General features: G+C 44.8%; 1 protein-coding gene across 3 annotated transcripts in view; it reads right to left on the bottom strand.

Annotated features, from left to right (window-relative positions):
- Positions 1 to 26,616, bottom strand: part of LOC146177741 (DNA polymerase theta-like) — a 159,225-nt gene that overhangs the window by 87,325 nt on the left and 45,284 nt on the right. For 2 of the 3 annotated variants that reach the window (XM_084580568.1, XM_084580569.1), the window contains exons 7-12: positions 25,229 to 25,382; positions 18,305 to 18,530; positions 15,323 to 15,475; positions 9,213 to 9,425; positions 7,338 to 7,465; positions 2,641 to 2,794 (exon numbers count right to left, since the gene is read on the bottom strand). In XM_084580568.1, the coding sequence (XP_084436694.1) occupies positions 2,641 to 2,794; positions 7,338 to 7,465; positions 9,213 to 9,425; positions 15,323 to 15,475; positions 18,305 to 18,530; positions 25,229 to 25,382 (1,028 nt within the window). The remainder of the gene's footprint in view (positions 1 to 2,640; positions 2,795 to 7,337; positions 7,466 to 9,212; positions 9,426 to 15,322; positions 15,476 to 18,304; positions 18,531 to 25,228; positions 25,383 to 26,616) is intronic. The other variant, XM_084580571.1, reaches the window with a different exon arrangement.

The following is a 26,616-nucleotide window of genomic DNA, read 5'->3' as shown; positions in this document are numbered from 1 at the left end:
GGAGAATGCTCACTAAAAATAAATGGTAATGTTCCCTCCAATCATTTTATTGTAGCGAAAGCTACACTACTGTAGGTTTTCAAGCCGTCAACGTGGAACCGTGGAAGAAGAAAAAGAAGTAAAAGAAGAACAAGAAGAAACAAAATAAGAAGTAAAAGAAGAAGAAGAGGAGGAAAAAGAAGAATGAAAAGAAAAAGAAGATGAAGTAAAAGAAGTAGTAAAAGAAAAAGAAGAGGAAGAAAAAGAAGTAAAGGAAAAAGAAGAAAAAGAAGACGAAGTAAGCGAAGAAGAAGAAAAAGAGAGATAACTCGGTAGTTGGCAGAGGCGAACGATAACAGTGAGTTACTAGGACAGAAGATTCGTTCGAACGATGTGACGGCGGCACATTAAATCCAGGTGTAAGTAGAAAAATTCGCTGCAACACTCATATCTTTCGCTCTATCACTAGGTTCAAGCCATGCTTAAACCCCCACAATGTTTTCCAAAGAGGCAACTGGTGTGAATTGCTTTTAAGTGTGTGCACAAACTCCCATTCAGCAGGTGAAGTTACTTGCGAATACATTATTTCAGATAAACAGACTTAAAGGACAATCTTCTGAAAACAAGTACCACATTAGACTTCACTCCAAGCCCAGTGCATATAAACATAGTATGCCACATCATCTTGCTTTCGACAATGGCATGACCATAATGGCAGTTCAGACAAGACCACTTGACCACATAAGACAAGACCACTTGACCACATAAGACAAGACCAACTTGACCACATTTAGTCGAGGAACATCAAAATGAAAACAATAATACACATTTCTGCTCTTTCTTATAGCCACACATGCTAAATGAAGGCTGTGATCCCTTTAGCCTGGAAAGAGTCTCATTTGAAGTTTAGATCAAATCAACACAATCTGCCAAATCCCCCCCCCCCCCCAAAAAAAAAAAAGAAAAAAAAAAAATCTTTTGTTCCAGCCCCTCGGTGTAACAGCCTGAAATATTCATAAATCAGCTTCTCTAAAAGTATTCGAAAAGTATATGCCTTCATTGAGCTCATAAGTAAATGTACTTCTGAAACACACCAAAGACTCACATCCCAAGCAAGCTGACAGCAAAGCCTTTCTAAAGTTCTTACAGCTTGAGTAAGAATCTGAAACCACACTTATCCGCACTGTTATCATTACCACAGTACTCGACCAATATCAGTTCAGGTTTGGCTACCTTTTGGACACAAGCCATTTTTCTTCCCTTTTTTTTTTTCAGTCGATGTTCAGGTGAAAAGCAGGAAATAAAATACGGGTTCTCGTTTAGAGAATTTGTAGACACATAAGTTGAGATTCGTTACCAGAGCAAAAAGCCTATAGCCGATACCAGATATATCGAATTATTGCGCGTCAGTTCAGTTCAGAGGAACATTCAATTAGTCTAAAATATGTATGCCACGCCTTTACAAGGTGACTTCGAATGGATATCATGATCGCTTTTCATGCATGAAGCTGGGTCAAAAGTGGCCTCCGGTCTGGCATGCTCATTTTCAACGTGGCACTGCTGTCATGCGGAAAAACCAACATTCAGTGCACCAGCTGTCAAGCAGTGAAGCCAGCCTATCTGATGCGAGTCCCAACTCCGACGACACTAGCGCCGAGCGTACATGTCAGAGCCCACGCCAAGTGTGGGCTCTGATGCTCTGACCTCTGATGCCCAAGAAGAGGAAAGCGAACGCGTGCTGAGTGTGCCCTTCTTTCTGGCGCCTGACACGAGATGTTGCAAGGTGGCGTTAAAAAGACTGTACACCCCGCGGTTCTCTCTGGAGTTGCCGCACCTGTGGTGCGCGGTGCTGGTTCCAAGTGCTGTGCGGTGAGAAATGTGCCAGCAGGAAGCCTGTCGCTGATAGAAGCCCGCTGTATTCACGCTTCTCGACTGCAGAGAAGCTCATTGGGTGGCACCTTTGCTTGAATTATCAATATAGTACTGAACTAATTCGCAGTTGCCTTCCAGTTTGATATATAGTGCATCTAGAATCAACTGCATGTACAAGCTTTTTTATCTGTTCACGTTGGCCACTGTACTGACAAACTTTAACGCCGCAACCAAATCCTTTATAAGCACACAAAGGCTAGTAGACTGCTGTAAATAAATATTAAGAAAGGAAGTGGCCCAAGAGCTGATCCTTCAGCAATACCAAAATCAACAGGAACTGGAAGAGAAAAAGAAGTGGTCAATACCAGTAACTAGCGACAATTCCTGAGACAAGCTGCAATCCGTTTGAGTAGTTTGTATTTTTCATTATTTTTAGTATGATATTCAGTTTGTGAAGAAGTTTATTACGCAAAACTTTGCAAAGTGTTTTCTTAAAACTATTCATATGGAGTCAGTCTGTTTCCCTTCGTTTATGGCCAATGCAAAACTACGTGCGATTTGAGCTAGTTCAGTGTTGGTAGAAGACCCTTGCCTAAAGCCATGCCGTTTATCACTCAGGAACTCATCCCTTTGTACACCAACAATGTGTTGTTGCCATTGCAGTTTTATTAATGTTAGGTTTTTGAATCCCCGTAGAGTCTTCTGATTATGGAATTCCATTCTGCATGACAATTACAAGCCTCTCTTTTCCCATGTGCGATCTTGAACCGAAACAAGCTGATTTCCCACCTTGAAGATGAACCAGCTGGTGCTCAACCAGAAACTGGAGTGCCCCACTCAGGTCCTCCTCCCCACCAGCACCAGTGCAGAGGTGGTGTCGCAAGGTGCACTGGGTGTAGAGAGAGAGCTCCTCGGGGCTGCTCGCCACTCCACTGGCCACCACCTGGTGCATTCAAATGGGAGCACAGGTTGCCAGACAGCCACACTGAAAATACCCGGCCAAAATCAAGTATGTATGCTGTGCAGTAGAGAGACCGAACTGGATGTGCGTTCAGTGTTCACGCATTCACATCTCACAGAGTGTCCAATCTGAAAAAAAAAAAAAAAAAGATACCATTTTTTCTCCTGAAAGCATTCTGGTCCCAACATCAGGTGCACCTTCGAAATGTCGACCTCGGCAGTGCAGTAAACACAGTGTTTGACTTGTTAATTCTTGCTGCTGCACCGTGCTAAAAATTGCCTGAAAAGAACACACACATGTACAACAACAGCCCCTATCTCAGCAACGAGACTTAGCTACACTTGGATCTCTCTAACAAGTTGCTTGAATTCACCCATCCCACCAAGTTTATGCCTGTAACTAACCATTCACTCCTCATGAATCGAATCAATCGGGCTCAAATTCCAATCGTGATTTTAGTGAAGCGTGAGCTCCGACTTGGATGTGGTCCGTGATCTGAGTAGATAACCATCCGATACTCAAATCGAGATCGTGCACAACCTTGGTCATGACTAGCTTCAAGCTCAGATGCAAAGAGGTAACAGTGTTGCAAGTCCAGGCTTAGATTAAAATCCTGAACTGATCAGTGATATCTTTAATTTAGATTCAAATCATTGCCACAGACAAGTTGAGGCAGCTGACAGGAAAGCATCAGCTATCTAATACCACCGCAAATGGACCATTCTCATTAGAAAACATAGCGTGTTCAGCCCTTATGCATAGACTTTGTGACATGGTCTCACAATATGGTGTCATCAAAGCTATAAGCCACAAGAAACTGTGTGAAGGACATTGAGCGGGATGGAGTGTGATAACGAAGCACGTCGGCTAAAACGCCGGCATGAATAGATGTTGCGACGATCGCTGCATCCGACTCATGTGACGTCACACCTGAGTATATCGAACCCGGATATATCAAACTCGAAGGGGATCGCGAAATAGTTCGATATATCGATAATTCCATATACAGAAATCGGCTTGGGATGGCACTTACGAAGCAGAAAAAACGATATCGTATATGTCACGTAATCAACTCACTCGCATAATGAACCCACCCTGCACTTTTGCACTCGAGAATTTGGAAAAAAAAAAAAACGGTAAGGCCAGCTCGCTCACATGCAAGCGATTAAGCGACCTCAGGGACGAGCGGCAGCGACAGAGCAAAAAATTTCCAACTTGTTGGAACTGCGTCCCTCTGAAGTTCCAAAGCCACTGCGGCAGCTCAAAACAAGGTTTCTGTGTCGCCGTGGCAGAAATCGCCAGCGTTTTCGCTTGCATGTCACACTCCGTTTCGGTCGTCTCAGCCACAGCTCATTTCTTGGCAGCGTGCCAAGATGCTGCACAGCGATAACATCGCAGTGTGTTTATCTTTTGATAGCTCCCGCGGCGGCGGGGAGCGAACTTGGCAGACTGCCCGTGATGGTTTGATTGCACAAGCCTGGTTCGATTTATCACGCCGCGCTTGGGGCGGGCATAGTCCACTGCCACAAAATTATTGGAAAGCGTGATACAGTAGCTGTAAATGATGTTTGAAACGATAAATGCTAAAAGCCGGCGTCATGATCACAGCTGACAGCGTGCTTTCGTTGATTCATACATGCAAGGATGAACGACTCCCGCAAAAAAAACAAAAAACAAAATGCCGCTTCGTAACACCATATCTTACGCTGCACTGCGCGTAAAGCTGAACGATAAAAATAGACTCTCGCAAAAAAAAAAAAAAAATCTGTCACTTTTTAACTTCCGCAGGCGCCATAGCCACGTCAGCCGCGCACGCAGAGGGTTCGCAACACACGCTAGAGAAAGCGTCCGGCGTTCTGTCTGAAAACCGGCTGAGCTGGCTTGGCGCATGCGTTAGCGCGTGCTACTGCGAAGCAAAGCAGGGAAAGAGGAAGGAGAGAGATACCTCGGCAAAAGAATGGGCACACCCTTGCGCTTCGCTCTGTCACGTTTTTCCCCTCTCGTTCCCACCAGTTCTCTCTGGTTCATTCACGCACATAACTTGCAAACGTCACGTGCTGGCACGCGGGTTAACGATAACCGCAAATGCGCGCGCCGTTAGGGAATGGGCGCGGCGCGGCCCTAGCCGAACTGTCCCCTCTCATTACTTCCGCGCGTGGCTTGAAAACGTCACGCGGCAAATGGCCGAGGGTGATGTGATCGTCTTTGGGAAAGGCACACTTTCCAGTGCGTGGTGCGGAGTTCGATATATCGAACAACCGGTGAAATTAAGTTCAATATATGACGTGGCTTTCCTATACTTTTACATGGGATTTTCAAGGGGATATTCAGTGAGTTCGATATAACCAAAATTCGATATATCCGGGTTCAACTGTATAAGGACGCCAGCACTAAATAAAGCAGTTCACTCCCTGGCATCACTCGCTGCTGACGTTATTACAACTCCAAGTTACTTGTTCGTGGCATCTACTTTTTCCTTATCCCCTGTAGCCGAGCTTAAACACCATCATCATCATCAGCCGGACTATACCACTGCAGGGTGAATGCCTTTCCCATATCCCTCCAATTAACCCGGTCCTGTGCTAGCTGCATCCACTTGGCCCCTGCAAAATCCTTAACCTCATCGACCCATCTAATTTTCTGCTGCCCCCTGCTACGCTTTCCTTACCTTGGATTCTAGTTTGTTACCCTAAGCAACCATCGGTTATCTTTTCTTTGCACTACATGTCCTGCCAATGCCCATTTCTTCTTCTTGATTTCCACTAGAATGTCAGTGACTTGAGTTATTTCTCCGACCCACTCTGCACGTTTCCTATCTCTTAATGTTATCCCTACCATTTTTCTTTCCATAACCCTCGGCGTTGTTGTGTTAAACACCCTTGATGCACCCAAATGTAACGAGATTACGACTAACACAAGGTCGGCTTTGCACAAACGACGGCAGAAAAAACAGAAGTGCAGAAATAAAAAGTCAGGAATGAGGCATGCGAAAAGTGCCTTTCCTGTGGTTGTCCACTGGAAGAGAGAGAAGCGTGCATAAGAGCTGCAGCGTCACCAAGTGCCACAAGTTTGTGAGACAGCCACTTCTGGCACCTCCCAAGAAGGGCTGTGAAAGTGAAACCATCCAGAAATGCTTCTCCTCAATCTTCGATGCTTCGGGGAACCAGTAATAACTTCCAAAACGGTGTCAAGAAGCTTAATGTGTGCTGGCTTTCATTTGCCCCTGCCCATGCAAAAAAAGGGCCTGCAGACACAAGCCCCTCAGAAAAATGGCTACGTTCAACAATGATTACTGGCGGCAAAGTGGGATATTCTGTTGTGGGCAATCAGCAATGCTTAGCCCGGAAATTTAGTTTCACAAGTAAGGTGAGGGTTGAGACACGCAGGAAAAGCCCTGCAAGGATGAGAACCCCCCAGTATAGGTCCCCACTAAGAGGAAATATGATGCAATTCGAGAACATCTGGTTGGTCAGCCATAGCAATCAATTAAAGAAAAAAAGTAAAAGATCAACGCTTAAGATAAGCAGTTTTTTGTGCCCTTTGGTTAAGACATATTTTATTGCGAAGTTGTAAAGAATGGAAACTCTAAGCAACAATACTAAGCATCCTCAGTGCACACTTCCTCGTAGGAAAAGCCTTAAAACAAAGCTTCCCCACATTTTAAGATCATCCTTGCAAAGTAGCTTCTCATGCACTAGCACGAAGGTGTGAAGAAGCTCTTGCGAAGCAGTGGGGAGGAAGGGCACCAATCTGCTTTCGGTACTACAGCAATCTAACATTGCCCAGTGTCATCACATGCCAAGTGGTGCCTCTGGCAGATGAAAAAACATGTGTGGTGCAGAGTAGCAGAATGTTAAACCGATGTGGTGCTGGAGCGCAGGTTTTCACAGTGTGGAGATGTGACAAGGGCACCCATTTACATGTTATTTCCAGTATTTGTTGCACTATTCAGAGCATTTCTTACACTATGCACGAGGTGAACTGAAGGCTAAGAGCATGAAATAAGCACAGGTTACAGTACTCAAAAATGACATTGGTCTACTCTTGTTTCACTCGCTCACCTTTCAATTGTGAAAGAGATAGCAAAAGAAAGAAACTAGACCAAACCCACTTTCAACAAGGATGATGTGAGATTTTTTTCATAATCTCACCCTTCAACTAGTTTCATATGTAATGCTTTATTTGCCCTCATCTTGCCTCTGCAAAGCAACATCATTCATTCTTCTCATGCAACAGATATTTCAACGCACCTAGTAACCCTGTACGTCTTTGTAAAGACCCTTGTGATTTAGCAAAGTTCTGATAGGAAGAACAAACTTGCATAATGCATTCAAGTGCGCCTTAAAGAAGCCTAATGTGCTCTTTCTTTTTTTGTCTGCCTGCTCTCTCACATCAATTCCGTCACAAATACTACACGCAAGTGCAGTGAAATGAGGACAGTCATGCAATGAGTGTGTGTGCCCACCCATGCACCACACGTGCTGCAAGTCAACAAATAATGAGGTTTAGAAGTGCCCCCTCTCACCTCCAGCAGTGCCCTGCGCAAACTGGTGCTGCTGCCGGTCAGGCAGGAGGTGATGGGTTGGGCCTCCGCACGGCTTAGCCGCTGGGCCAGTGCCCGGTCAGACTCCCGGCACATCAGGATGCCCTCACCTGCGGAACCCCCCGTGTTCCCTTTACAATGATCGCATCAAGTGCACTACAGAAAGATAGGCAAGTCTGCACGTCTCTCTTACTGGTGGCAGCAAGGAAGGGGGGGAAGGTGCCCACTGGTGCCTTCATTTTTAGTTCCCTATAATGCACAAATGGAAGCAGTGCAAGAAGAGCTGGTTCTTCATCTGCTGTACATGAATATCATGCTTAGTAACCAGTTTTTAATTCACACTTGATTCGTATGCAGCTTGTCTGTTGTGCTGTCGGTAGCTTTGTGTAGGTGCACGCAGGAGCCAAGATGCCCAATTGACCCAGGGTCTGGTTTCCAGCCCTCCAGACATGTTCGCTTCCCAAGCAGTGACAGAGAACACCCTTTACTTCATGCCAGTTGGTATCCAGCACTGCCCAAACCTGTCAACCAATGTCTGTGTGTTAAAATACTTGTGGGAAAATAAGCCTTTGACACCAGCTCCCAAATATCAAAAACACATTAGCCATAGCCCTTTTTGACTCAGCTGCCCACTTGGTAGTCATCACTGTAGCCCTCAAAGTACCCGAGACATTGCCTTGCTGCCATATGATTTTCCAACGGCTCCACACAAATTACAATTCATTTTAAAACAAAAACAGCCACTAATGTTTGGGAGGTATGACTGACCACATAATTAAAAGGGTGACAGGAAAAAGTTTTGCCTTTATCATGAACCTTCTAAAGTGCACTACACAATGACAACAAGGACGGCATCCGCACTGACCTTCCCTTTAGTCTTATCTGATTATCCAGCTCTCCTAAAGCAGAATTAGTGCATGAAAGTCATTTTTTTAGGCACTTTTTTTATGAACTTCTGCCCCTCTTTCCATATGGTGAGGCCTCATTCTTTGCTTTGCTTCGCTGTTACCTTTGCAAGCCTACAATGTTGAAGCTCACCTCACAAACACGGTTGCACTACATTTGAGGCAAACACGGCATTTGTGGGTGTGCAATACCACTTGCTGCTTGCAGCTCATGAGATCGTTTCACGGTGCCACAGGGAAGTGTTCGAAACACCCGAACTTTTACACACTGCGCACAACGCACTCTGACCACACCATTTTATGAATTCATATCAACCATGCAAGTGCTAGTGGCAACGCCACAGACAACACAAGAACAGACTGGTGTGAAAGTCAAGCTATTCATTGGGTTAACTTGTGCCCACAGAGAACCCAGTAACTTTGGTGCCAGCAATACCAACAAACATTCTTGGCACTTGTCCAAAAACAGGAAGCCCATTTGTCCCAACCACGCTTTTACCAGGTTTGTTGTTCAAACTTGAGAAAAAATCTTTAAGATAAAGCATGAAACACAACTACGACAACTTTGAATGATGTAGTAGTGTTTGTGCATTAGTGCAATCTTGTCAGATACTAACTCTAGTCGCCTCTCAGGCCAGAAAAGAAATGACAAAGCCATATGCCAACAGCACTGAACATTAACAAATAAAACACCACGAAGCTCTGAAGCAATATCATTGAAAGTCTATTGTATGTGTATCAGCAACCGCGCCTTCTTTTTTACTGTGCTTCTCCCCCTCTCTTGGGTAGGGTGAAGCAGGCACCATGTTGATGCAGAATTATAAGAGAATCCTCTAGTGATACAACTGGCTCCTGCACAGGGATCAACATCCACACACAGAGTATCTAAACTTCAGTAATGCAACCCCCTCCCCCCCCCCCCCTTATGTGTAAATCAAGACACCTGACGTACCCTGCGTGTCCAGTCCCATGCGCCCTGCACGACCCACCATCTGGTGGTAGGACAGGGAGTCTATAGGGTGGCCCTGGAAGTTGGCTGACCGAATGATCACACGCCGTGCGGGCAAGTTGACCCCCGAGGAAAGTGTCGTCGTGGCTACAAGGGCGCGCACCGCACCTTCCCGGAATGCCCCTTCCAGCAAGTCCCGCTCCTCCATGGTCAAACCTGGAATGCAGCCGCGGGTAGGCATGGGACAAAAAAAAATTGATGACTGGGAGCTGTGCACAAAGTACGCCTTGCAGTGAGACTTCAAGGGGCCATGGAGGACACTCGCCCAGCAATGGAACAGCAAACTTAGTTAGCTCCTGGCAATACACATCTCAAACAAACACAGATAGAAACAAAAGCACAAATGCATATGCACTCACTAATGTGCATCAGGAATTCCACGTGTTGGAACACGTGTTGGAATTCCAACGGTGCATCAGTCGTGAGTGTTTTCTGTTTCAGAAGATTATCCAAGTAAACGCATGCCTGAACCCAAATCTTATCCAACTACCAAATATTTGCAGCTAATCATACTGAAATTCCTTACAGCAAAAGTTTCTTTCTACTGAATGCCACTGTTACTAATTTAACCATTTTTTAAAATGCTGTGCATTCACATGATTTCGTCCTATGCATATTAGGCAGGAAAGGATGGAAGCCAGAATGCAAACAGGGGGGGGGGGGGGGGGGGGGCGGATCCTTAATAAATATTGAAGGCAATTTGGGTTTTTCGAGGTTAAAATAGTCAGAAAACCCTGCTTCAGTAGACTGCACACACCTGAAGATGCAGGGTCAAGAAGGCACACGCAAACATTCAAGTTGCTCTTCCGAGCCAACTGCTGCTCATTGTGAGACATTCAAATGTCAGTCATACGTGTTCAAGGGAAACTCTTTAGATGGAATAGATCTCAAATACTAGGAGAGTAATTACTAAGATTGCATCAATATCTGAATAATTTGAACACTGAAGTAAATAATGTCGCACACACGCACAAAGCTACACAACATCCACTGCACAGCGCATTCAGAATGAAAAAAAGTCATGAAAAAAAAAAACATATTTGCATAGCAACGAACATGCTCGAGGCAAGCACTCTATCAGCATTGCCTTTCGTACCTAAAGCATTAAGAGCTAGAAACAGACTTAAGTTGGCAATACTCTCTTTACTCTTTTTGAAAGCTGAAATGATTCCAGCATATGGATATGCCTTGTCTCCACCTCACAGCTGCCTTTCTGTGCATTTAGACACAGGGACAAAGAAGGGCTCAAAAGAGTCCCGGCTGCATTATTGAACTAGGTACTCCCTTTTTCCAGCTAAAATTACATATATTTTGCAAAGTTATCTAGAAAACCAGGGATATTTGTACCTAATGCCATGTCGTGAGGGCGACAGTGAGTGTAATAGAAGAGGATGCCACCATTTATAGCGAGCTATCGCGTCAGAGAAAGCAGCGGAGAGCTGTATTCATTCCGAAGCGGGCGGCCAGCGCGGTTCGAAATGACCGCATACACCAGCACATCGCCGTGGCGTAAGCATCGTCACTGCGTACGCACAACAAAATGTGTCTATTAGAGGGTGTGCCTTCACTCAAATTCACGTAGCAATGTGTAGACACGAGCACATTTGCCTCACAGCACTCAAGTGGTTCTGTGCCGAGCAGACAAAGCGAAATTCTAAAGCAGGCATTGGGTTTTGGGGTCAGAGCATGCAAAGAAGTGAAGCTGCATACAAATAGCCACAAGGAAAGAGCAGATTTCCCTATCACAGCGTTTGCCCACTATGGTTTTCTCCACAACGCACCGCTCCAGTGGCCTAAACAAGCCTACTCATGAACGTACGTACCAGGACTCTAATTGTTCGACTGAAGTGATGGACACATGTACCACATTTACTCACGCAATAAACATACTTTTTTTAAGAAAAGTGGATGTAAGTTTGAGGGGAGCATTCATTCTGCAGGAAAAACTTGACACTTTTCTTTCTGAAAGTGGTCCATCCTTCGACCCATCAGTCATCAACGAAAGCATGCGGTTAGCCACGATCATGACATTAACTTTTAGCATTATTTGCTTCAAAAGGTGTTTGCTGCTACAGTCGAACCCAGATATTTCGAATTTTGGTTATATCGAGCTCACGAAATATCCCCTTGAAAATCCCATGTAAATGTATAGGAAAGCTACGTCGTATATCGAACTCAATTTCACCGGTCATTCAATATATCGAACTCCACATCACGCATTGGACGGTGCGCCTTCCCCAAAGGCGATCGCATCATTGGCCGTTTGCCGCGTGACATTTTCAAGCCACGCGCGAAAGGAATGAGAGGGCACAGTTCGGCGACGGCTGGTCTAGGGCAGCACAGCGCCCTTTCCCCAGAGGCACGGACACCTGGCTTTTGCGGTGATCGCTGCCGCGCACCAGCACGCGACGTTTGCAAGCCATGCGCGTGAAGGAATGAGAGGGAGCCAATGCAGCAGTGATGTTCAGGAGAGGGGAAAAACGCGATAAACGAAGCGCAAAGATGTGCCCACTCTTCTGCTGAGCTTTATCTCTCCCCTACCTCTCTCTTTCCCAGTCTTCATTCGCAGCAGCACGCACTACTCATGCGCAGACAAGCCAGCTCAGCCCGCGGCAGAAGCTTTCTCCAGTGTGTGTTTTGTGAATGCTCTGTGCGCGGCGGTTGACATGCGATGCGCGTCCATGGCGCGTCCCGCTGCACGTGTGCGGCTGCGGACGCAGAAGCGGCAGTTTTTTTTTTTTTTCTTGCGGGAGTCGTTCATTCTTGTTGTCGTGATGAACGTGCGGTGTAGCATATGCTATGACAGCTGCGGGCGTTAAGAAGCTGCAATCTTTTTTTTTTCTTTTGCCAGAGTCGTCCTTACTTGTGCTGAACGTGCGGCGCAACATAAGCCATGGCGGCTGCGGACATTAAGAGATGGCAGGCTCTTTTTTTTTTTTTTTGCGAGAGTCGTCCATTCTTACATCTACGAATCAACGAAAGCACGTGGTCAGCTGCAATCACGACATCGACTTTTAGAATTGTTTTCTTCAAACAGCATTTGCAGCTATCACGCTTCCAATTATTTTGTGGCAGTGGACCACGCCCGCCCCAAGCGCGGCGTGATAAATCGAACCAGGCTTATGCAATCAAGCCATCATGGGCGATCTGCCAAGTTCGCTCCCTGTCACCACTGGATCTATCAAAAGATAAACACGGCGTGACGTCATCTCTGCATAGCATCTTGGCGCACTGCGATGAGCTGTGGATGCGACGATCGAAACGGAGAGATGCGCCTCCGAACGCTCTTTTTTTTTTTTTTTTTTCCATATTCTCGGGGGACAAAAGTGCAGGGTGAGTTCATTATGCGACTGAGTTGATTACGCGACAAATACCGTATCATTTTTCACGATCCCAAGTGGTGTCTCAAGCCGATTTCTGTATATCGAATTATCAATATATCAAACTATTTCGCAATCCCCTTTGAGTTCGATATTGTCACATACGTCCCGCGGTTTTGTATTAGAGGAAGATGAGGGGTTGCAGGAGAAGCTGAAGAGGAAGAGGAAGCTGGTTTGGTTCGCTCTGGGTGTGCTAACGACCAGCGCATCTAACACCCGCCGTGTAAATAAACCACGTAACAACTGTGATGAAGGCGCTGGGTATCGATCACCACGGAACCTCTCCTACCCCGTCGAAGCAGAAGAATAGCTGGGCTACCCCCTCTACTGATGGAGATGGCGCAAGCAGATGTTCCAACGCAGCCAATGCCTGCAGCTCAACCGGCCACCACACAGCCCTATCGGGAACCCCGGCACTTCTATGGCAAGCCTGGGGAAGACGCGGATGACTGGCTCACCCACTACAATCGGGTGAGCAAATACAACCACTAGGAGCAAATACAACCGCCGTAACAATATATCCGGGTTCGACTGTATTATGCATTCCAATAATTTTGGGGCAGTGGATGGCGCCCACATTTATTGCAGTATGATAAAGTAAATATACTGAAAACCAGGCTTGTGCAACTGGGGAAGCCAAGGCTGCTGACACTCTGCAAGTGCACTCCGACCCCCTTCCCAACCTCCACCACAAAAACTAACGTCAAAATATAAACACACTGTGATGTTATTGCTGCACAGCACCTTGACACAACGTCGCGAAATGAAACGGAGGGACACGCTAATGACTAACGTCTTCGTTAGCCTTTTCTTTTTTTTTTCAAATTCTCATCGGCAGAATTGAGGGATGGGTTCATTAAGCGAGTAAATATGGTAAATGGTACTTAGGTTCAACTTCTTGAACTGAAATCCAAGCACACAAAGTAGCAAAACAATTGCGGATCATTTTAGCCTTTAGTGTTGTGCAATGATGTTGCATAGTATTGCTTGCCTGTAACAGTGCACCTATAAAACCAAGACATTCCTGCATTTTTCTGGCTTTCCTGCCTCCTTTCAGGCATCAGCTATAGCAAGGAGGATACAAAAATTGCTGGAGTGGAAGTCAATGGGCTGCGGTGAAGCTTGCGGCAGCCATCTTGCGGTGGGCAAGAAGTGGCCTGCCAGCGCTTGGAAGCACTGTTCACTTGCGTTGCCAGTGTGTTTCAAGTGCTTAAAGGATTTTTAAGTTCTCATGCAATGCTTTGGGCTATCACTTGAGCCATATTGGATATCTCCGAATTGATTTTAATCATCTAGCTTTTTAAAGATATTCATGATATCCGAGTACTGGTAATTGCACAATGGTGACTAAATATTAAAATACATGCTATAGCTACAAGTCGTATATCGTTGGATAGCTTATGCTAAGTCCAACAGCACGACTAGCTGCACGTTCTAATTTTCACCGATAATTGTGCTAATTAATTACTTTTAATTGCATAATTGTGAATAATAACATGCTATAGCTACAAGTTGTATATCGTTGGATAGCTTATGCCAAGTCCAACAGCACTAGACTAGCTGCATGTTTTATTTACCGCTAATTGCGCAAATTAATTAGTGCTAATTGCAATGATATTAATTTAGTGGAACTCTACTCAATATAAGCTACACCACGATATATGACTTGAAAGGATAGCATTCAATTCAGGTTTAATCACTATGGACTAATTAGCAGTAATTAATTAAGATGTGCAATTAGTCTAAAGCACTTGTACTTGGCATAAGCTATCCAACGATATGACTTGTAGCCAATGCATGTATTTTAACTTTTATGGACAATTATCTAAGGTAGACCAATTAGCATAATTAATTAGGAATTAAGTCAAGCCAGTTAAATAATACTTGCAATTAATTAAGACTCCTTTGGGTAATTAAAAATCCTTTGGGTACTTGAAACCAAGGAGGTTATATAGAAATTATATAGAAAAGTTGGCTGCGTCAGTGTGACAGTCAGGTTTCTTGCTTACTCCAGTATGTCTTTGAATTGATTTTTGTTCTGACATCTTCCATGACTGATCAATTTCTGTATCTAAAAAGAGAGTGCATTTAAGAAGATGAATAAACGATAATTGCTGAACTCGTTTTGTCCTACTTTACTTTTCTGCTTTGCGGCAGCTGCATACAGCGCATATTGGTGCCAAGATTGGTGCCGATAAAATGAAAAAAAAAAACTCCCCACTACTCGGATATCTCAGCTTTAAAAAAACGCAGGTGTTTAAAATCGATCCTGTGATCACCTATATGGCTCGCCTCATAGTCTAGAGTGTTGCATTAGAGCTTGAAAACCCGTTAAACAATTAAAAACCGCTGTTAATGTCGGCGAACAGCGCTGCGAAGCGCTTGGCAGGCTGCTTCTTGCCCCCCGCAAGATGGCTGCTAAAATCGATCCTGTGATCACCTATATGGCTCGCCTCATAGTCTAGAGTGTTGCATTAGAGCTTGAAAACCTGTTAAACAATTAAAAACCGCTGTTAATGTCGGCGAACAGCGCTGCGAAGTGCTTGGCAGGCTGCTTCTTGCCCCCCGCAAGATGGCTGCCGTCGGCTTCACCCGAACCCATTGGCCGGTATAGGCGTCCTCCGCTCCAGCAGTTTTTATATAACCTCCTTGAGCTATAGGTGCCGATCTCACCTGCGTGGTGGAAGGCCACCTGCACGGACAGGCATGAGGCCAGTGCAGGGTCCATGGCCCCAGGGGTGGACCGAAGGCGCTGCACCAGGCTCTGGCCCACCTCCGCGCTCGTCCTCGCACGAAGCCGCTCCACCAGGTCCCCACAAGGCTCGCCTGAACAATGGATTACCGCCTTCAAACACACAAGACGACAGTGAACATAGGCCACAACAGGTGCAAGCAATGAGCAAGGATTGCAGCTTAAGCATGGAGGCCCTGCACAGGCATCCACACATTGGAACATTGTGGGCCATTGTCTCTGGTTGTTGTGCCCAAAACAAGGATCTCAAACAGCCTGTGGCCTACCCAAAGTACACCGATAGGCAAACAGCTACTCACACTGGTGATAGTATACACACAAAGTGGAAGTCAAATCAAATCAAATCTTTATTCCCATCATGTTCTCAACAGATGGAGGACTACAGAAAAAAGGCTGACAATAGATGGCTTGACCACTCCACAGCCCTAGATATATAAGGCGGCATCTGGCCAGCACCGAGGATAAACGAAGGCAATAAACAAATCAAGACACGTGCAGAACAAAAGTGAAACACTCTGGCCAGGTAAAACAAACACCAGGAAACAGGTTTTTCAATCTGCGAACATCTAAGTCCAGCAGTAGAAGAACTAAATGAATCGAAATTAACCAACTGATAATATAGTTTAAAAGCGACGGCAGAGAATAACACAAACACTCCATGCCATAATTCAGACGCGGTATAGTGGCATTCCAGTTTTCTCCGCATCTTGTAGCGCAGCAATGCTGTTTGCTCTCTAAATTCATTACATTACTTCTCCCTTCATATCTATATCTAGCACTCAGATGGTAGCAGTATAGTTTGCAAGCTGTAATAACATGGGCACTGTGAAAATAGTCGATGTTGCGTTATAACTTGAACTGTATACATGGCGCAGATAACGTTTTTCATAACAAATATTTTTTGTATGCTAGAAAATGTAACCGTACCCCAGACAAGTTGGCAGTAATTAACGTTTGAACAGAAAAGAGAATTGCAGGTCATTATATTTGAGTTTTAACGGAAAGCAATATCATCGAGTGTGAGAGCAAAATCATGATCAAGGAATCCGCCAGCAGCTCCTTAGAGCTACTAGAGTAAAAGAAACAGCTAAAGCCAGAGTAGATAGAAATATGATCAGTTTATCATCAAGTCGAGGGTCTGGCAGAAACTTGTCTGGTCAGAGATGTATGTGAAGGAGCATTAGTTATGAGAAGTTGAGCCTGCTCTCTATTATGAGAAGGTGAGCCTGCTCACTATTATGAGAAGGTGAGCCTGCTCTCTATTAAGGTATGTTGCCACCTTTTCAGAAATCTTTTCAGATTTTGATCTTAAACTCATTCCTTTGAATAAAAAACAATGATCGCGATCACCATTGCTCAATATTATCAACCTTTAAAATACATCACCACAAACAAATTTGAAAGTATTTTGCGTATTTGAGCACAAATATATATGCTTATTTTAATGACTGAAATGCAGGTTTTCACAAAATGTCAGTTTCGGTTTCAGAGAGGCAATTATAAAAAGCGTCATAACTTTTCAACAGAACCAGGCAAAGACATAATTTTTACAGCAGTGTAATTCTCAATATCTATAGATTCGTAAAATATAAAAAAATAAAATTTGCTATTTTTGCAACAAACCGCTTTCCAGGGTGGCAACATACCTTAAGTACGAAGGTTCATGCAGGACAAAGGAAACAAGCAGCCCGCCATGCTCATACGCTTTTTTTAAAGAGGTGTGTATTGCCTCGGGCACAAAGAGAAGCGGTGGATGAAAGACCAGGAAGGTTAAGAGAGATATACTTTTATTCAGAGCAGGCATAAAATATTTGCCCCAGGTGGCCAGCCTTAGTCCAGGAAGCTGTGGACCAGAGCCATGTCCCTAGTCCGGTCAACGAGACTATGGTGGTCATCCAGGCTGGGGCTTGGCAGCTGGATCTCCTACTGCTCTTCCGTTAGGTCTCTGGTGATTATGGTACCATGTGGTCCCTTGCATCCCCAAACTATATGTTGTAGGGTGTTTGGCATCTTAAAGAGTGCGCATTCATATTTGTAGGTGCTGGACAATATCCTGTAGAGTAAGGTGGAGTCTTCTTCTCCGCTTAGTTTCAGATGAAGTGGGAAATATTTCTTCTGTCAAGTCTGTAATGCAGGAGGATGTACACCCTGGGTTCCCAAAAACTCTCTGGCAGCAATGCCCAGTTAGCGTACCCTCGTGTTGCGGCATTGGCGGCCTCGTCTCCTTCCAGGTGGGTATGTCCCGAACTCCATATGATGTAGGTGCCTGAGAGATGGTGAGCTGTGGTGTGATGAAGGATCTGAAGTGCTGTGCTGAAAAACTCTCCTTTTTTGATAATTTCTGTATTCAGACCGGGAATAAACGTGAATGATGGCCTGTGCTCGACTTGTAGAGAGGGCTAAACAAATGAAAAAAAGAAAGTTGCCTAATCTAACGAAGTATATAAGTGAGCAGTGATGCAATGCCCGCATCCAAGCAACATAAATTGAAGAAATGTTAATGGGAGACGTGCAGCAGCCAGGTGACAAATTTTGAGCACCTTCCGTGCTGAATAAATCGATAGCAGGTAATCGATGCATCAGGAGCATTGTAGGGAAGGCCTCATACTAATTTCAGCCAATTAAAGATTTTCTAACATAAGGAATTACACTTCGCTACACAGCACATTGGAGGTTTTACATTTCACCTCCATCAAAATGCAGCTGCCACAGCCAGAGATCAATACCCCAACTTTGCACTTGGCAGCCCACGATGGCTTGGCCAAGGCCTCTAAGCCATCATGGTTGGTAAGTGTAGACCTCTAATCCAGGAAAGTTAAGCCTAAAGGGCACTAAAACATCATGGCCGTAAGTGTATGTCTTTTGCCTCGGAAGGTTAAGCCTAAAGAAGAGAGCCTACTCACCGGAGCCACTGGCAGCAGCTGTGACCAGCTGGCGCACACAGCGTGCCAGCGAGGCAGCCAGTGCCTCGCACCATCGGCGCGTGGGACAGAAGACAAGCAGGGCGTGTCCTTCGGCCCAGCTCTCGAGGCAGAGCGCCAGGAGACCCTCGGGGTCATCAGCACCACTAGTGGCTGGAAGTTGACGCACAGGACGCAGGTTGGGCCCCTCACAGAGCGCCCGGCCTAACTGTACAAGTGCGCACACCACATACAACCATAAGTATATCCATACCTGCCAGCCTGGCCAAATCAAGAATTGAGGTTTTAACCACACCAGAGAAAAATAATGTTGGGAGGTGGCTTCAATCAATATCCGAAAGAAGGGGAGGGGACAGCATCCATTTTTTATGTACAGTCCAAGCAGTCTTCTTGCAAAAATTTCAAAGTCAATACTAGTGCCCTGAAGACATGCTATAGTAGGATACAACCTGAAAAGCAGCAGCTGATTACCATGGGCCACTCGGCATCTTGAATCACTCCGCCAACCAATCTAAACAAAACCAGCTTTATGAAGTCAGACTATATCAAACAATACCGAGCCATCAACACTATAAAACATAAACTGGAGGGCAGTTGGTCTGACATCTTCAAGTGGTGCAGCGCAACGGCCAAAAGAATGGGACAGACACAGCGCTGAACCTTTCTACATTCTTTAAACAGAGAAGAACCCGCCGCTTCATCTGCTTTCTGTTTGAAGCCATTCCTTGAAAGTACAGCAAAGCCCCTTTCCTTATAGGGACTGGGCACCCATTGTATGGCGCCACCGTCGCCTCGGTGGAACAGCGCCGCCCGCGGCAGAGTGCCGAAACAGCGGAATGGCGAGGCAGCTGAGCGGCGCAGTTGTTTCCGTTCTGCGAGGCGTTTTTGAGCCTGTCCCTACCCGTCGTTTTGCGGTGTGGCTTTGAGAGCTTTGAGCTGCTTTGAGTAATCGCAAGGAGTATTTTTTGACGGGGAAATCATGAAAAAGAAAAGGGCCGTTCTCAGCAGGGCGTGCGTGTTCTTTTGTTCTTTTTTTTCTGAAACCGCCCGGCGCATGGTATTTCTGTTATATACTCGAAAATGCCGCGCACGTGATTTCACCATCTGCAAGGGACACCGTCGTTAGGCACTTGTTAAGGCGACTTCGAAGACGGGAATTGCGCCTGCACTGCGCGTCTATCTTATATTACGTCTAGTCAAAATCTGCCTGAAGATCGAATACCGCCGAGCCGTGTAGCCGTGGCGCCGTAATAGTGGTAGTTGTAATGGTCAGCGTTCATGTAAAATGAAAAAGATGCTGCACCTGACTTTTTTGGTAATAGCTAGGCTCAAATGATTCAGAGTAGAATAATAGCAAATGACATTCCAGTTTCAACCTTGCAACGAGAGCTGTAAAAGGAGAAAAATAAACAAGCAAGACAAAAGTAGGATCCTATTTATGGTTGAAATAGCAAATACACATATACTTCGACTTCCTGCACAATTAGGCTACAATAGCTCACTGAACCCGGCCTTGAGACCATCAAACTTAATCATAATATAAGCCAAATGAGTAATACCACCTCAGCATCATTTTTACATATAGGGCAATGCTCTTGTTGAACACGTCGGAGCTGCTACATATAATTGACTTAGAAAATATTATACTATACATGCCTTTTTCCCGACATGCTGCGGAGGTTGTGAAAAGAAAAATTAAATTAAATTTCTTGCTAGTGTTCTCTCAGCGCAGGAAGTTCAATGCGATTGACCGCACCTGCCTTGAACATCTGAAGGCAATAGTCCAATACTGTCAAACAGTAAAATACAGTCAAACCAAAAAAAACACAGTGTGATGTGTTGTAAAATAAGCCACCGACAACTAAGAGAGCGTTTTATTGTTAAATGAATCCCTCTGATGGCTCGTTCGCTAAGGTGGTCTACTTTCTCAGCGTACCACGAACTTGCGGGGCCGATACCTAGCTGACCTCGATACCTGATGAGTGTGAGGGGACAAGACCATGTATGTAGTTTTCTATTTGCACATAAAGGAATCCGGATAACTGAAAGCCATTCCTTTTACAAATTTGTCACTGCAGCTTGCCGGACTGCTGCTAAACCTGTTTACATTGGCCATAGAAGCAATTTCTGAGAGAGGTAAAACGGTCTTGTCATACTACGCCACAATCAGGAAATCTCACGATCACTAAAACGCCGATGAGAAACACGTGTATTTAGGCGGGCCAGGAAATGGACACTGCTGAGAAAATACGTAAAGCCTTGTCAGGTGCAACGTGAATGCAAAAAAAAAAAAAAAAAAATTGCTACACGGCCTTCCAAATTAAAACAAAAATGCTACGTTTATGCTCGTTTCCACAAATGAAATTGTATTTTTTTTTCTTGCTCGACTGTTATATGAAGCCGATAGCAGATTTTGTGACCATGCGGTATTGATTGAGCTTAGAAATGAGTGATTTTATTAGGCGAAATGAACATGCCACAAACAAATGTTAACAAATTCTAAGAGTATCAACGCAGAGCTCTCAGCGCATTTTCATTGGTTGACAAACAAAAAGAGAAAAAATGACAAGATCATGATAATAGGAATTGTTCATGTCTCCTATCTGCTCTTTCTGTTAAGAGAAAAAATTAAATTATTATTGACTATGTCAGCGAAAGTATCCGCACAAACATTGTCTCTGCCCATCACTGAAGATCGTAACGCAGCCCGAACGACATGGTGGAGCTGCCTTTTCTTTTTCCGTGCTGGGGTTTTCTTGTACACAGGCGGGGAAATGCTAGCGTTGTAACTTACGCTGTTGGGTTACTTCGATTTCCAATTGTCAATAAAGTGACTACAGATGAAGGAGTGCGTCTTCGGCTCCGAGACTCTCGTGCCGTCCCTCCTGGGGAACAGAAGGCACAGAGCATCCGGTAGCAAGCGGAATTTTAAAAATTCGGCACTTTCCATGACCACACAGTAACCAAATACGTAGATTCGTGCCTTTGCCTTTCAAAGAACTATGCTTAGGTCACCCGCCACTCATGCTTCTGTGGAAACCCGCAGAAATGAATCGACTTAAAAACGTCCAACGAGTTTGCGTAGCTGCCAGTGGAGCCAACAATGCACCACGTTTCGCCAGCCTCGTTCGGCCAGACTTCATTTCACTGAACATATTCTCACAACTAGCCCAACTTTCTGTTTTCTTGAGGATATATCCACGCACAATGTCATCTAAACCTTAGGATTTCCAATTTCCACACAAACCAACGACAAACAGCACCTTCCAATGCGCCGGCCGGGGCCGGCGCATTCCAGCGATTGAGCGATGCGCCGAGAGGCGACGCCACCCAATCAGCTGTCCGGTCCCTATAGTACGCAGTTAAGAGAACCAGAGAGTTATCCCGCAAGTAACAGATAGACCTCTCAATTGGCAAGCTTTTCTCACGTGGTCTCAGGCGCTGCAAGACGTCCACTCCATCGGAAAATTATCTGCTGGCTTCAGCCTTGGCTCATCGGGAAACACGCCTTACCATGGCCAGCAGTTCAGGAGGCCGCAACTTCGGCTCAGTAGCAAACTTTGGGCCTAGTTGTAGAACCCTTTGAACATCCTGCGGCAAGGTAACACCTTCTTTGTGTACTTGGAGCAGCGTCTCTTCCAGTTTTCTTGGGACGAGCCTTCGAAGTAGAGGAAGCTGTTGCTGTCATAAGATTTCTGTGTTGCTGCTGATGATGCGGCTTATCACGGCCACTGCTGCTTCCAAGCGCCTGGCCCGTAGAATGATGGTTTAGTTAACCATTCTAAATCAATAATTAAGATATAGGGAGAAAAATGAGCATAATAGCTACTGCTACCACCCCGTTTCAAAGGGGACGCTCCTATATTCCATCCATCCAGATATTCAATATTCGAAGGCATTTTTCTGCCATATTCGTAATTAATTAGTATTAAAAATTTGGAGTATTTGCACAGGCCTAATTACTAATTATAACCTTGTGCAAGACATTTACCCATAATGAACCAGGTAGACCAATGTTTTGAGTACCATTTTAAAGGAGGAAAAAACGTCATGTGATCAAATATCTGTATCCGGCTACCACTCTTACCACAAACTGATTATCTGGCTCTCTCTGGGTATGTTTGCAGCCCAGCAGAATACAAATTCATCACTGAGAAAAATCTGTTTCAAGAAGCTTCCCACCAGTCAATTCAAACTTGAGACATCTACGCCAAAATGGGCAAGGCTAACACTGCACGAAGTGAATGGCGGAGTAGTGCAACGCCCGCATTTTACTTGCTGTATCGCCCACCTATAGCGGCATAGGTACTCTGTTTTTAGGTCTCTTACACCTTATAACAGCTAGCTCCACTTTCAATGAGAGTGATGATGAAGAGAATGTGGTTCGAGTGAGGATCTTTTTAATAACAGGGCACTACTTCCGGTCCGTTGAAGTCCAAATTAGTGCGGTCTTACTATACTCATTGTGTTAGTTTTGTTTCGAGTCACACATCAGTCCATGGGCTTCCTTTTAATACCAATTTTCTATGACTATAACACAGGAGGCACATTGTTTCTGTTTGTGTTATAAATTGTTTTTGCATAGTACTGAGGCAGTCAAGTCTTGATTATTTCAGTTACAAAGACTAGCTTAAAAAAAGAGGTAAGAGCAACAATATTTGCCGATTTATCTTTTCCTGGCCTTCCTTTTTTCTCCCCCATAAAATAAATTAATCATCATCATCCTCAGCCTGACTATACCCACTGCAGTGCGAAGGCCTCTCCCATATTTCTCCACTTAACCCGGTTCTGTGCTAGCTGCATCCACTTGACCCCTGCGAACGTCTTAACCTCATCCGCCCACCTAACTTTCTGCCACCCACTGCTACGCTTTACTTCCCTTGGAATCCAGCTTGTTACCCTAAGTGACCATTGGTTATCCTCTCTTCGCACTACATGTCCTGCCCATGCCCATTTCTTCTTCTTCTTGATTTACACTAGAATGTCAGTCACCTGAATTATTTCTCTGACCCACTGTGCAAGTTTCCTATCTCATAACGTTATCCCTACTATTTTTCTTTCCATAGCCCTCTGCGTTGTCCTCAACTAAAGTAGAACCCTCTTTGTTAGCCTCCATGTTTCAGCCCCATAGGTAAGTACAGGTAAGATGCTACTGTTGTATACTTTCCTCTTGAGCAATACCGGTGAGCTGCTGGTCATAGTCATAAATTTAACAATAAATCCATTATTAAAAGGCATTTTTTTTATGCTTGTATTTATCCATACTTGAATATTTTGGCACTCATGCACCCCGTACCTCCGGCCATTGTGCCAAAACTGCCAGTAATAAAAACCTGAATATCGCAAAAAACCTTGGGCTTCTATCAATTTTGTTACACCAATGTCTAACTGCTCTAGCCTGTGCCAGTGTCCTTTCCTTCCATGATCCATGGAGCTCCAGTCATGTAGCAAAACAAAAAAGCAAAAATAATACTAATAAATTTGTGTGCGAATCACTTCCACAAATACTAATTCACACTGCAAAATTTTACAAGGCTCGCTTGCAACGCCAACTGCCTTTTTTATAAGCAGAAGGTAGCACAAAAGCAAATTTCAGGTTTTCTCGGTATCCCCTGGAGCACATGCCCCCCCATGCCAAGATACCAAACTACTACAAGACTGTTGGCCATTCAGTTTGCCATTAAGTCATGTGGACAAGTACTAAAAGGCATGGAAGTTGCACCACTTTATTGCCTACACTGACCAGTTGTGTCATTACAGACTCTAAGCACTTAAGTCAATTGCCATAGTGTCCTCATGTGGCTGCTGCTTTAAGCTGCATATGCACCACAATGATATCCAACAGGAAGCAAGCCCAGCCGCTTGAGATTTCTGAGTACCAAACATCTGGGCCAAATTGGATATCGAGTGTGCCGCCATTAATTTCCCTAAAACTGTTCCCATGTCCATTACCACAAAGATGATCAATGGTCATGTTATTAACAAAACTACTTAAGTGAAACATTTGGGTTTGGTGATTACCAGCAAAATAAACTGAGAAGCGCATATTCAGAGTGTATGCACAAAAGCTTAGAAAAAGGTACGTTTTTTGCGCAGAAAACTAAAATATATTACCCCTTTATCGTTAAGTTTGAGGCTTATCGTGCCTTAGTTTTCCCAGTCCTCTCCTCAAGTATGCAGCCAATCGTGTGGGACCCATGCTAGGCAAAAGATGCTGCTGTGCTGGAGCGGATACAGTGACCAATAGCCTGGTTTATCTTAACATTAACCAATGTGCTGAAGCGGCTTGATATGAAACCGCTCCAAGCGTGACGAGCTATAGCAAAGCTAAAATTTCTTTATTTACTCTATCATGAGAAAATAAGTTTACCAAAAGAAAAATATCTGCTTCTCCAAGCAAGACGACCGTCAGGCCTCAACCATTCTAAAGCCATGCGCCCATTTCTTGCAAGAACTAAACTCTCAAAAATCCTTTTTTGGACACAACATTCAGCAACAGAACTGTCTGCCAACACCTGTTGTTGAATGTGCTGACATTATGTTCGAGTGCTCTCTAAAGATGCTCTTTCTGTAACCTCTCCTGCTTAGGTAGCAATGCTGCCTGCAATATTGTGAAATAAAAAAAAAACACACAAAACAAGCATTCCTGAAACATTACGTGCTTCCGCAAATATTTAGAGATTTCTGCCAAATCAGATACTGACTGCTGTACCATCTGACCAATTCCTTTAAGCATCCTCAACAGTTCAATGCCACAGCCAGAGAACCACCGGTGACGATGAGGATAACAACTGTACACTGTGCGTGCACATTTTAACACCACAAACATGCTTTGTCACTCTGGCTGCCCTATTCAGCCTTGCACCATTGCCATCTCACTGTCACAGAGAAAGGTGGTGCGCACACCTTGAAGAGCTGGCGCAGGGGCACGGGCCGGAAGTCTGTCTGGTAGAGGTCGGCATCCAGCCAGAGTGCCAGGGCGGCCAGGTTGGCCAGGGTGGCACTCATGGCCACCACCTGGACACCTCGGGGACCCACCAGACCCCTGCACAACACAACTCTCGCGTTGGAACAGGAGGGGCAAAGTCAGGCCCGTAGCCACTCCTACAGTCATTTCATAGCCATAGCCCACAGTCATGAGATACATGGCTATTGCGCAGATGAAAACCATTCTAAAATTACAGTACCTCCGCTCTCCAGACAAAACTGCACAAACCCTTTCAGGCCACGTGTTGCCGTTTGCCAAGCTTCATTTAGCCTGCAATTACCATATTTACTTGCATAATGAACCCATTTGCATAATGAAACCACTCCACACTCTTTGCTGTGGGGAAAAAAAACAAAGAAACGTTAGTCATTAGTGCATCCCCTTGTTTCATGCCATCACTGTCAGTGAATTTCTTAGCAGTGTGCCAAGATGTGCAGTGATAACATCATGGTGTGTTTATTTCACCTTATTTCATGACATTAATTCTAGCGGTGGGGCGGTGGGGGGGGGGGGGGTGCAAATTTTGCAGAGTGCCGGTAGCCTTGATGGGAGTGCCGTTCAGATTGTCTGGTTGCACGAGAGCCAGGCGTTCAGTAAGCTGGCTTTATGACAGCACAACTGGGGCAAGCATCGTCCACTGCCACAAAATTATTGGAACATGTGATAGCAGGAAATGCCTCTTGCAGTGAATGATACTAAAAGCCGGCATCATGATTGCAGCTGACTGCGTGCTTTTGCTGATGACTAATAGGTGAGAAAAACAATCTCACAAAAAAAAAAAATCTAGTTTTTCCCACATAATAAACTCTCCCTCCAAACTGATGGCAATTTTTTTTTTTTTTTAAAGGAAAAAAGGGTTTCATTATGCCAGTAAATATGGTATGCATTTCTCAAATGAGTCAAAAATCCTTATTTGTATCATCCCCAACACAGCACTGCTGCTGAGAAAAATGCAAGTATAGCATAATAGATAAATCAAACAGTAATAAAAAGAATAAGAGAATTTGGCATCCTTAGGCCAAATGCAACTTAGGTGGGCTAACAGTTTAGCTTTCACTTTTGTTTCAGGCCACACACACTCATCCAGATACAATTGCAATCTACCACACTGTGTGAAAGACAACTCAACATAGATATGAAGCACCCCTTTAGCAAAGCCATCTAAACGTGCTTGCGCAGCCTAGCAGAAGTGTGTATAACTCGGGATTGAAGCGTCCCAGAGGGTTCAATCCCCACAACACAGAGCTGGCCAATCTGAAGGGACGAAGCCAGTTTTAGACAAGCGGCAGGTAGTATGGATGCTGTG

Source organism: Amblyomma maculatum, chromosome 10 (assembly GCF_055883805.1).
Source record: "Amblyomma maculatum isolate TAMU_Amacu chromosome 10, ASM5588380v1, whole genome shotgun sequence".
Classification (NCBI taxonomy): Eukaryota; Metazoa; Arthropoda; class Arachnida; order Ixodida; family Ixodidae; genus Amblyomma; species Amblyomma maculatum.
This window is presented reverse-complemented; position numbering and strand designations above follow the sequence as displayed.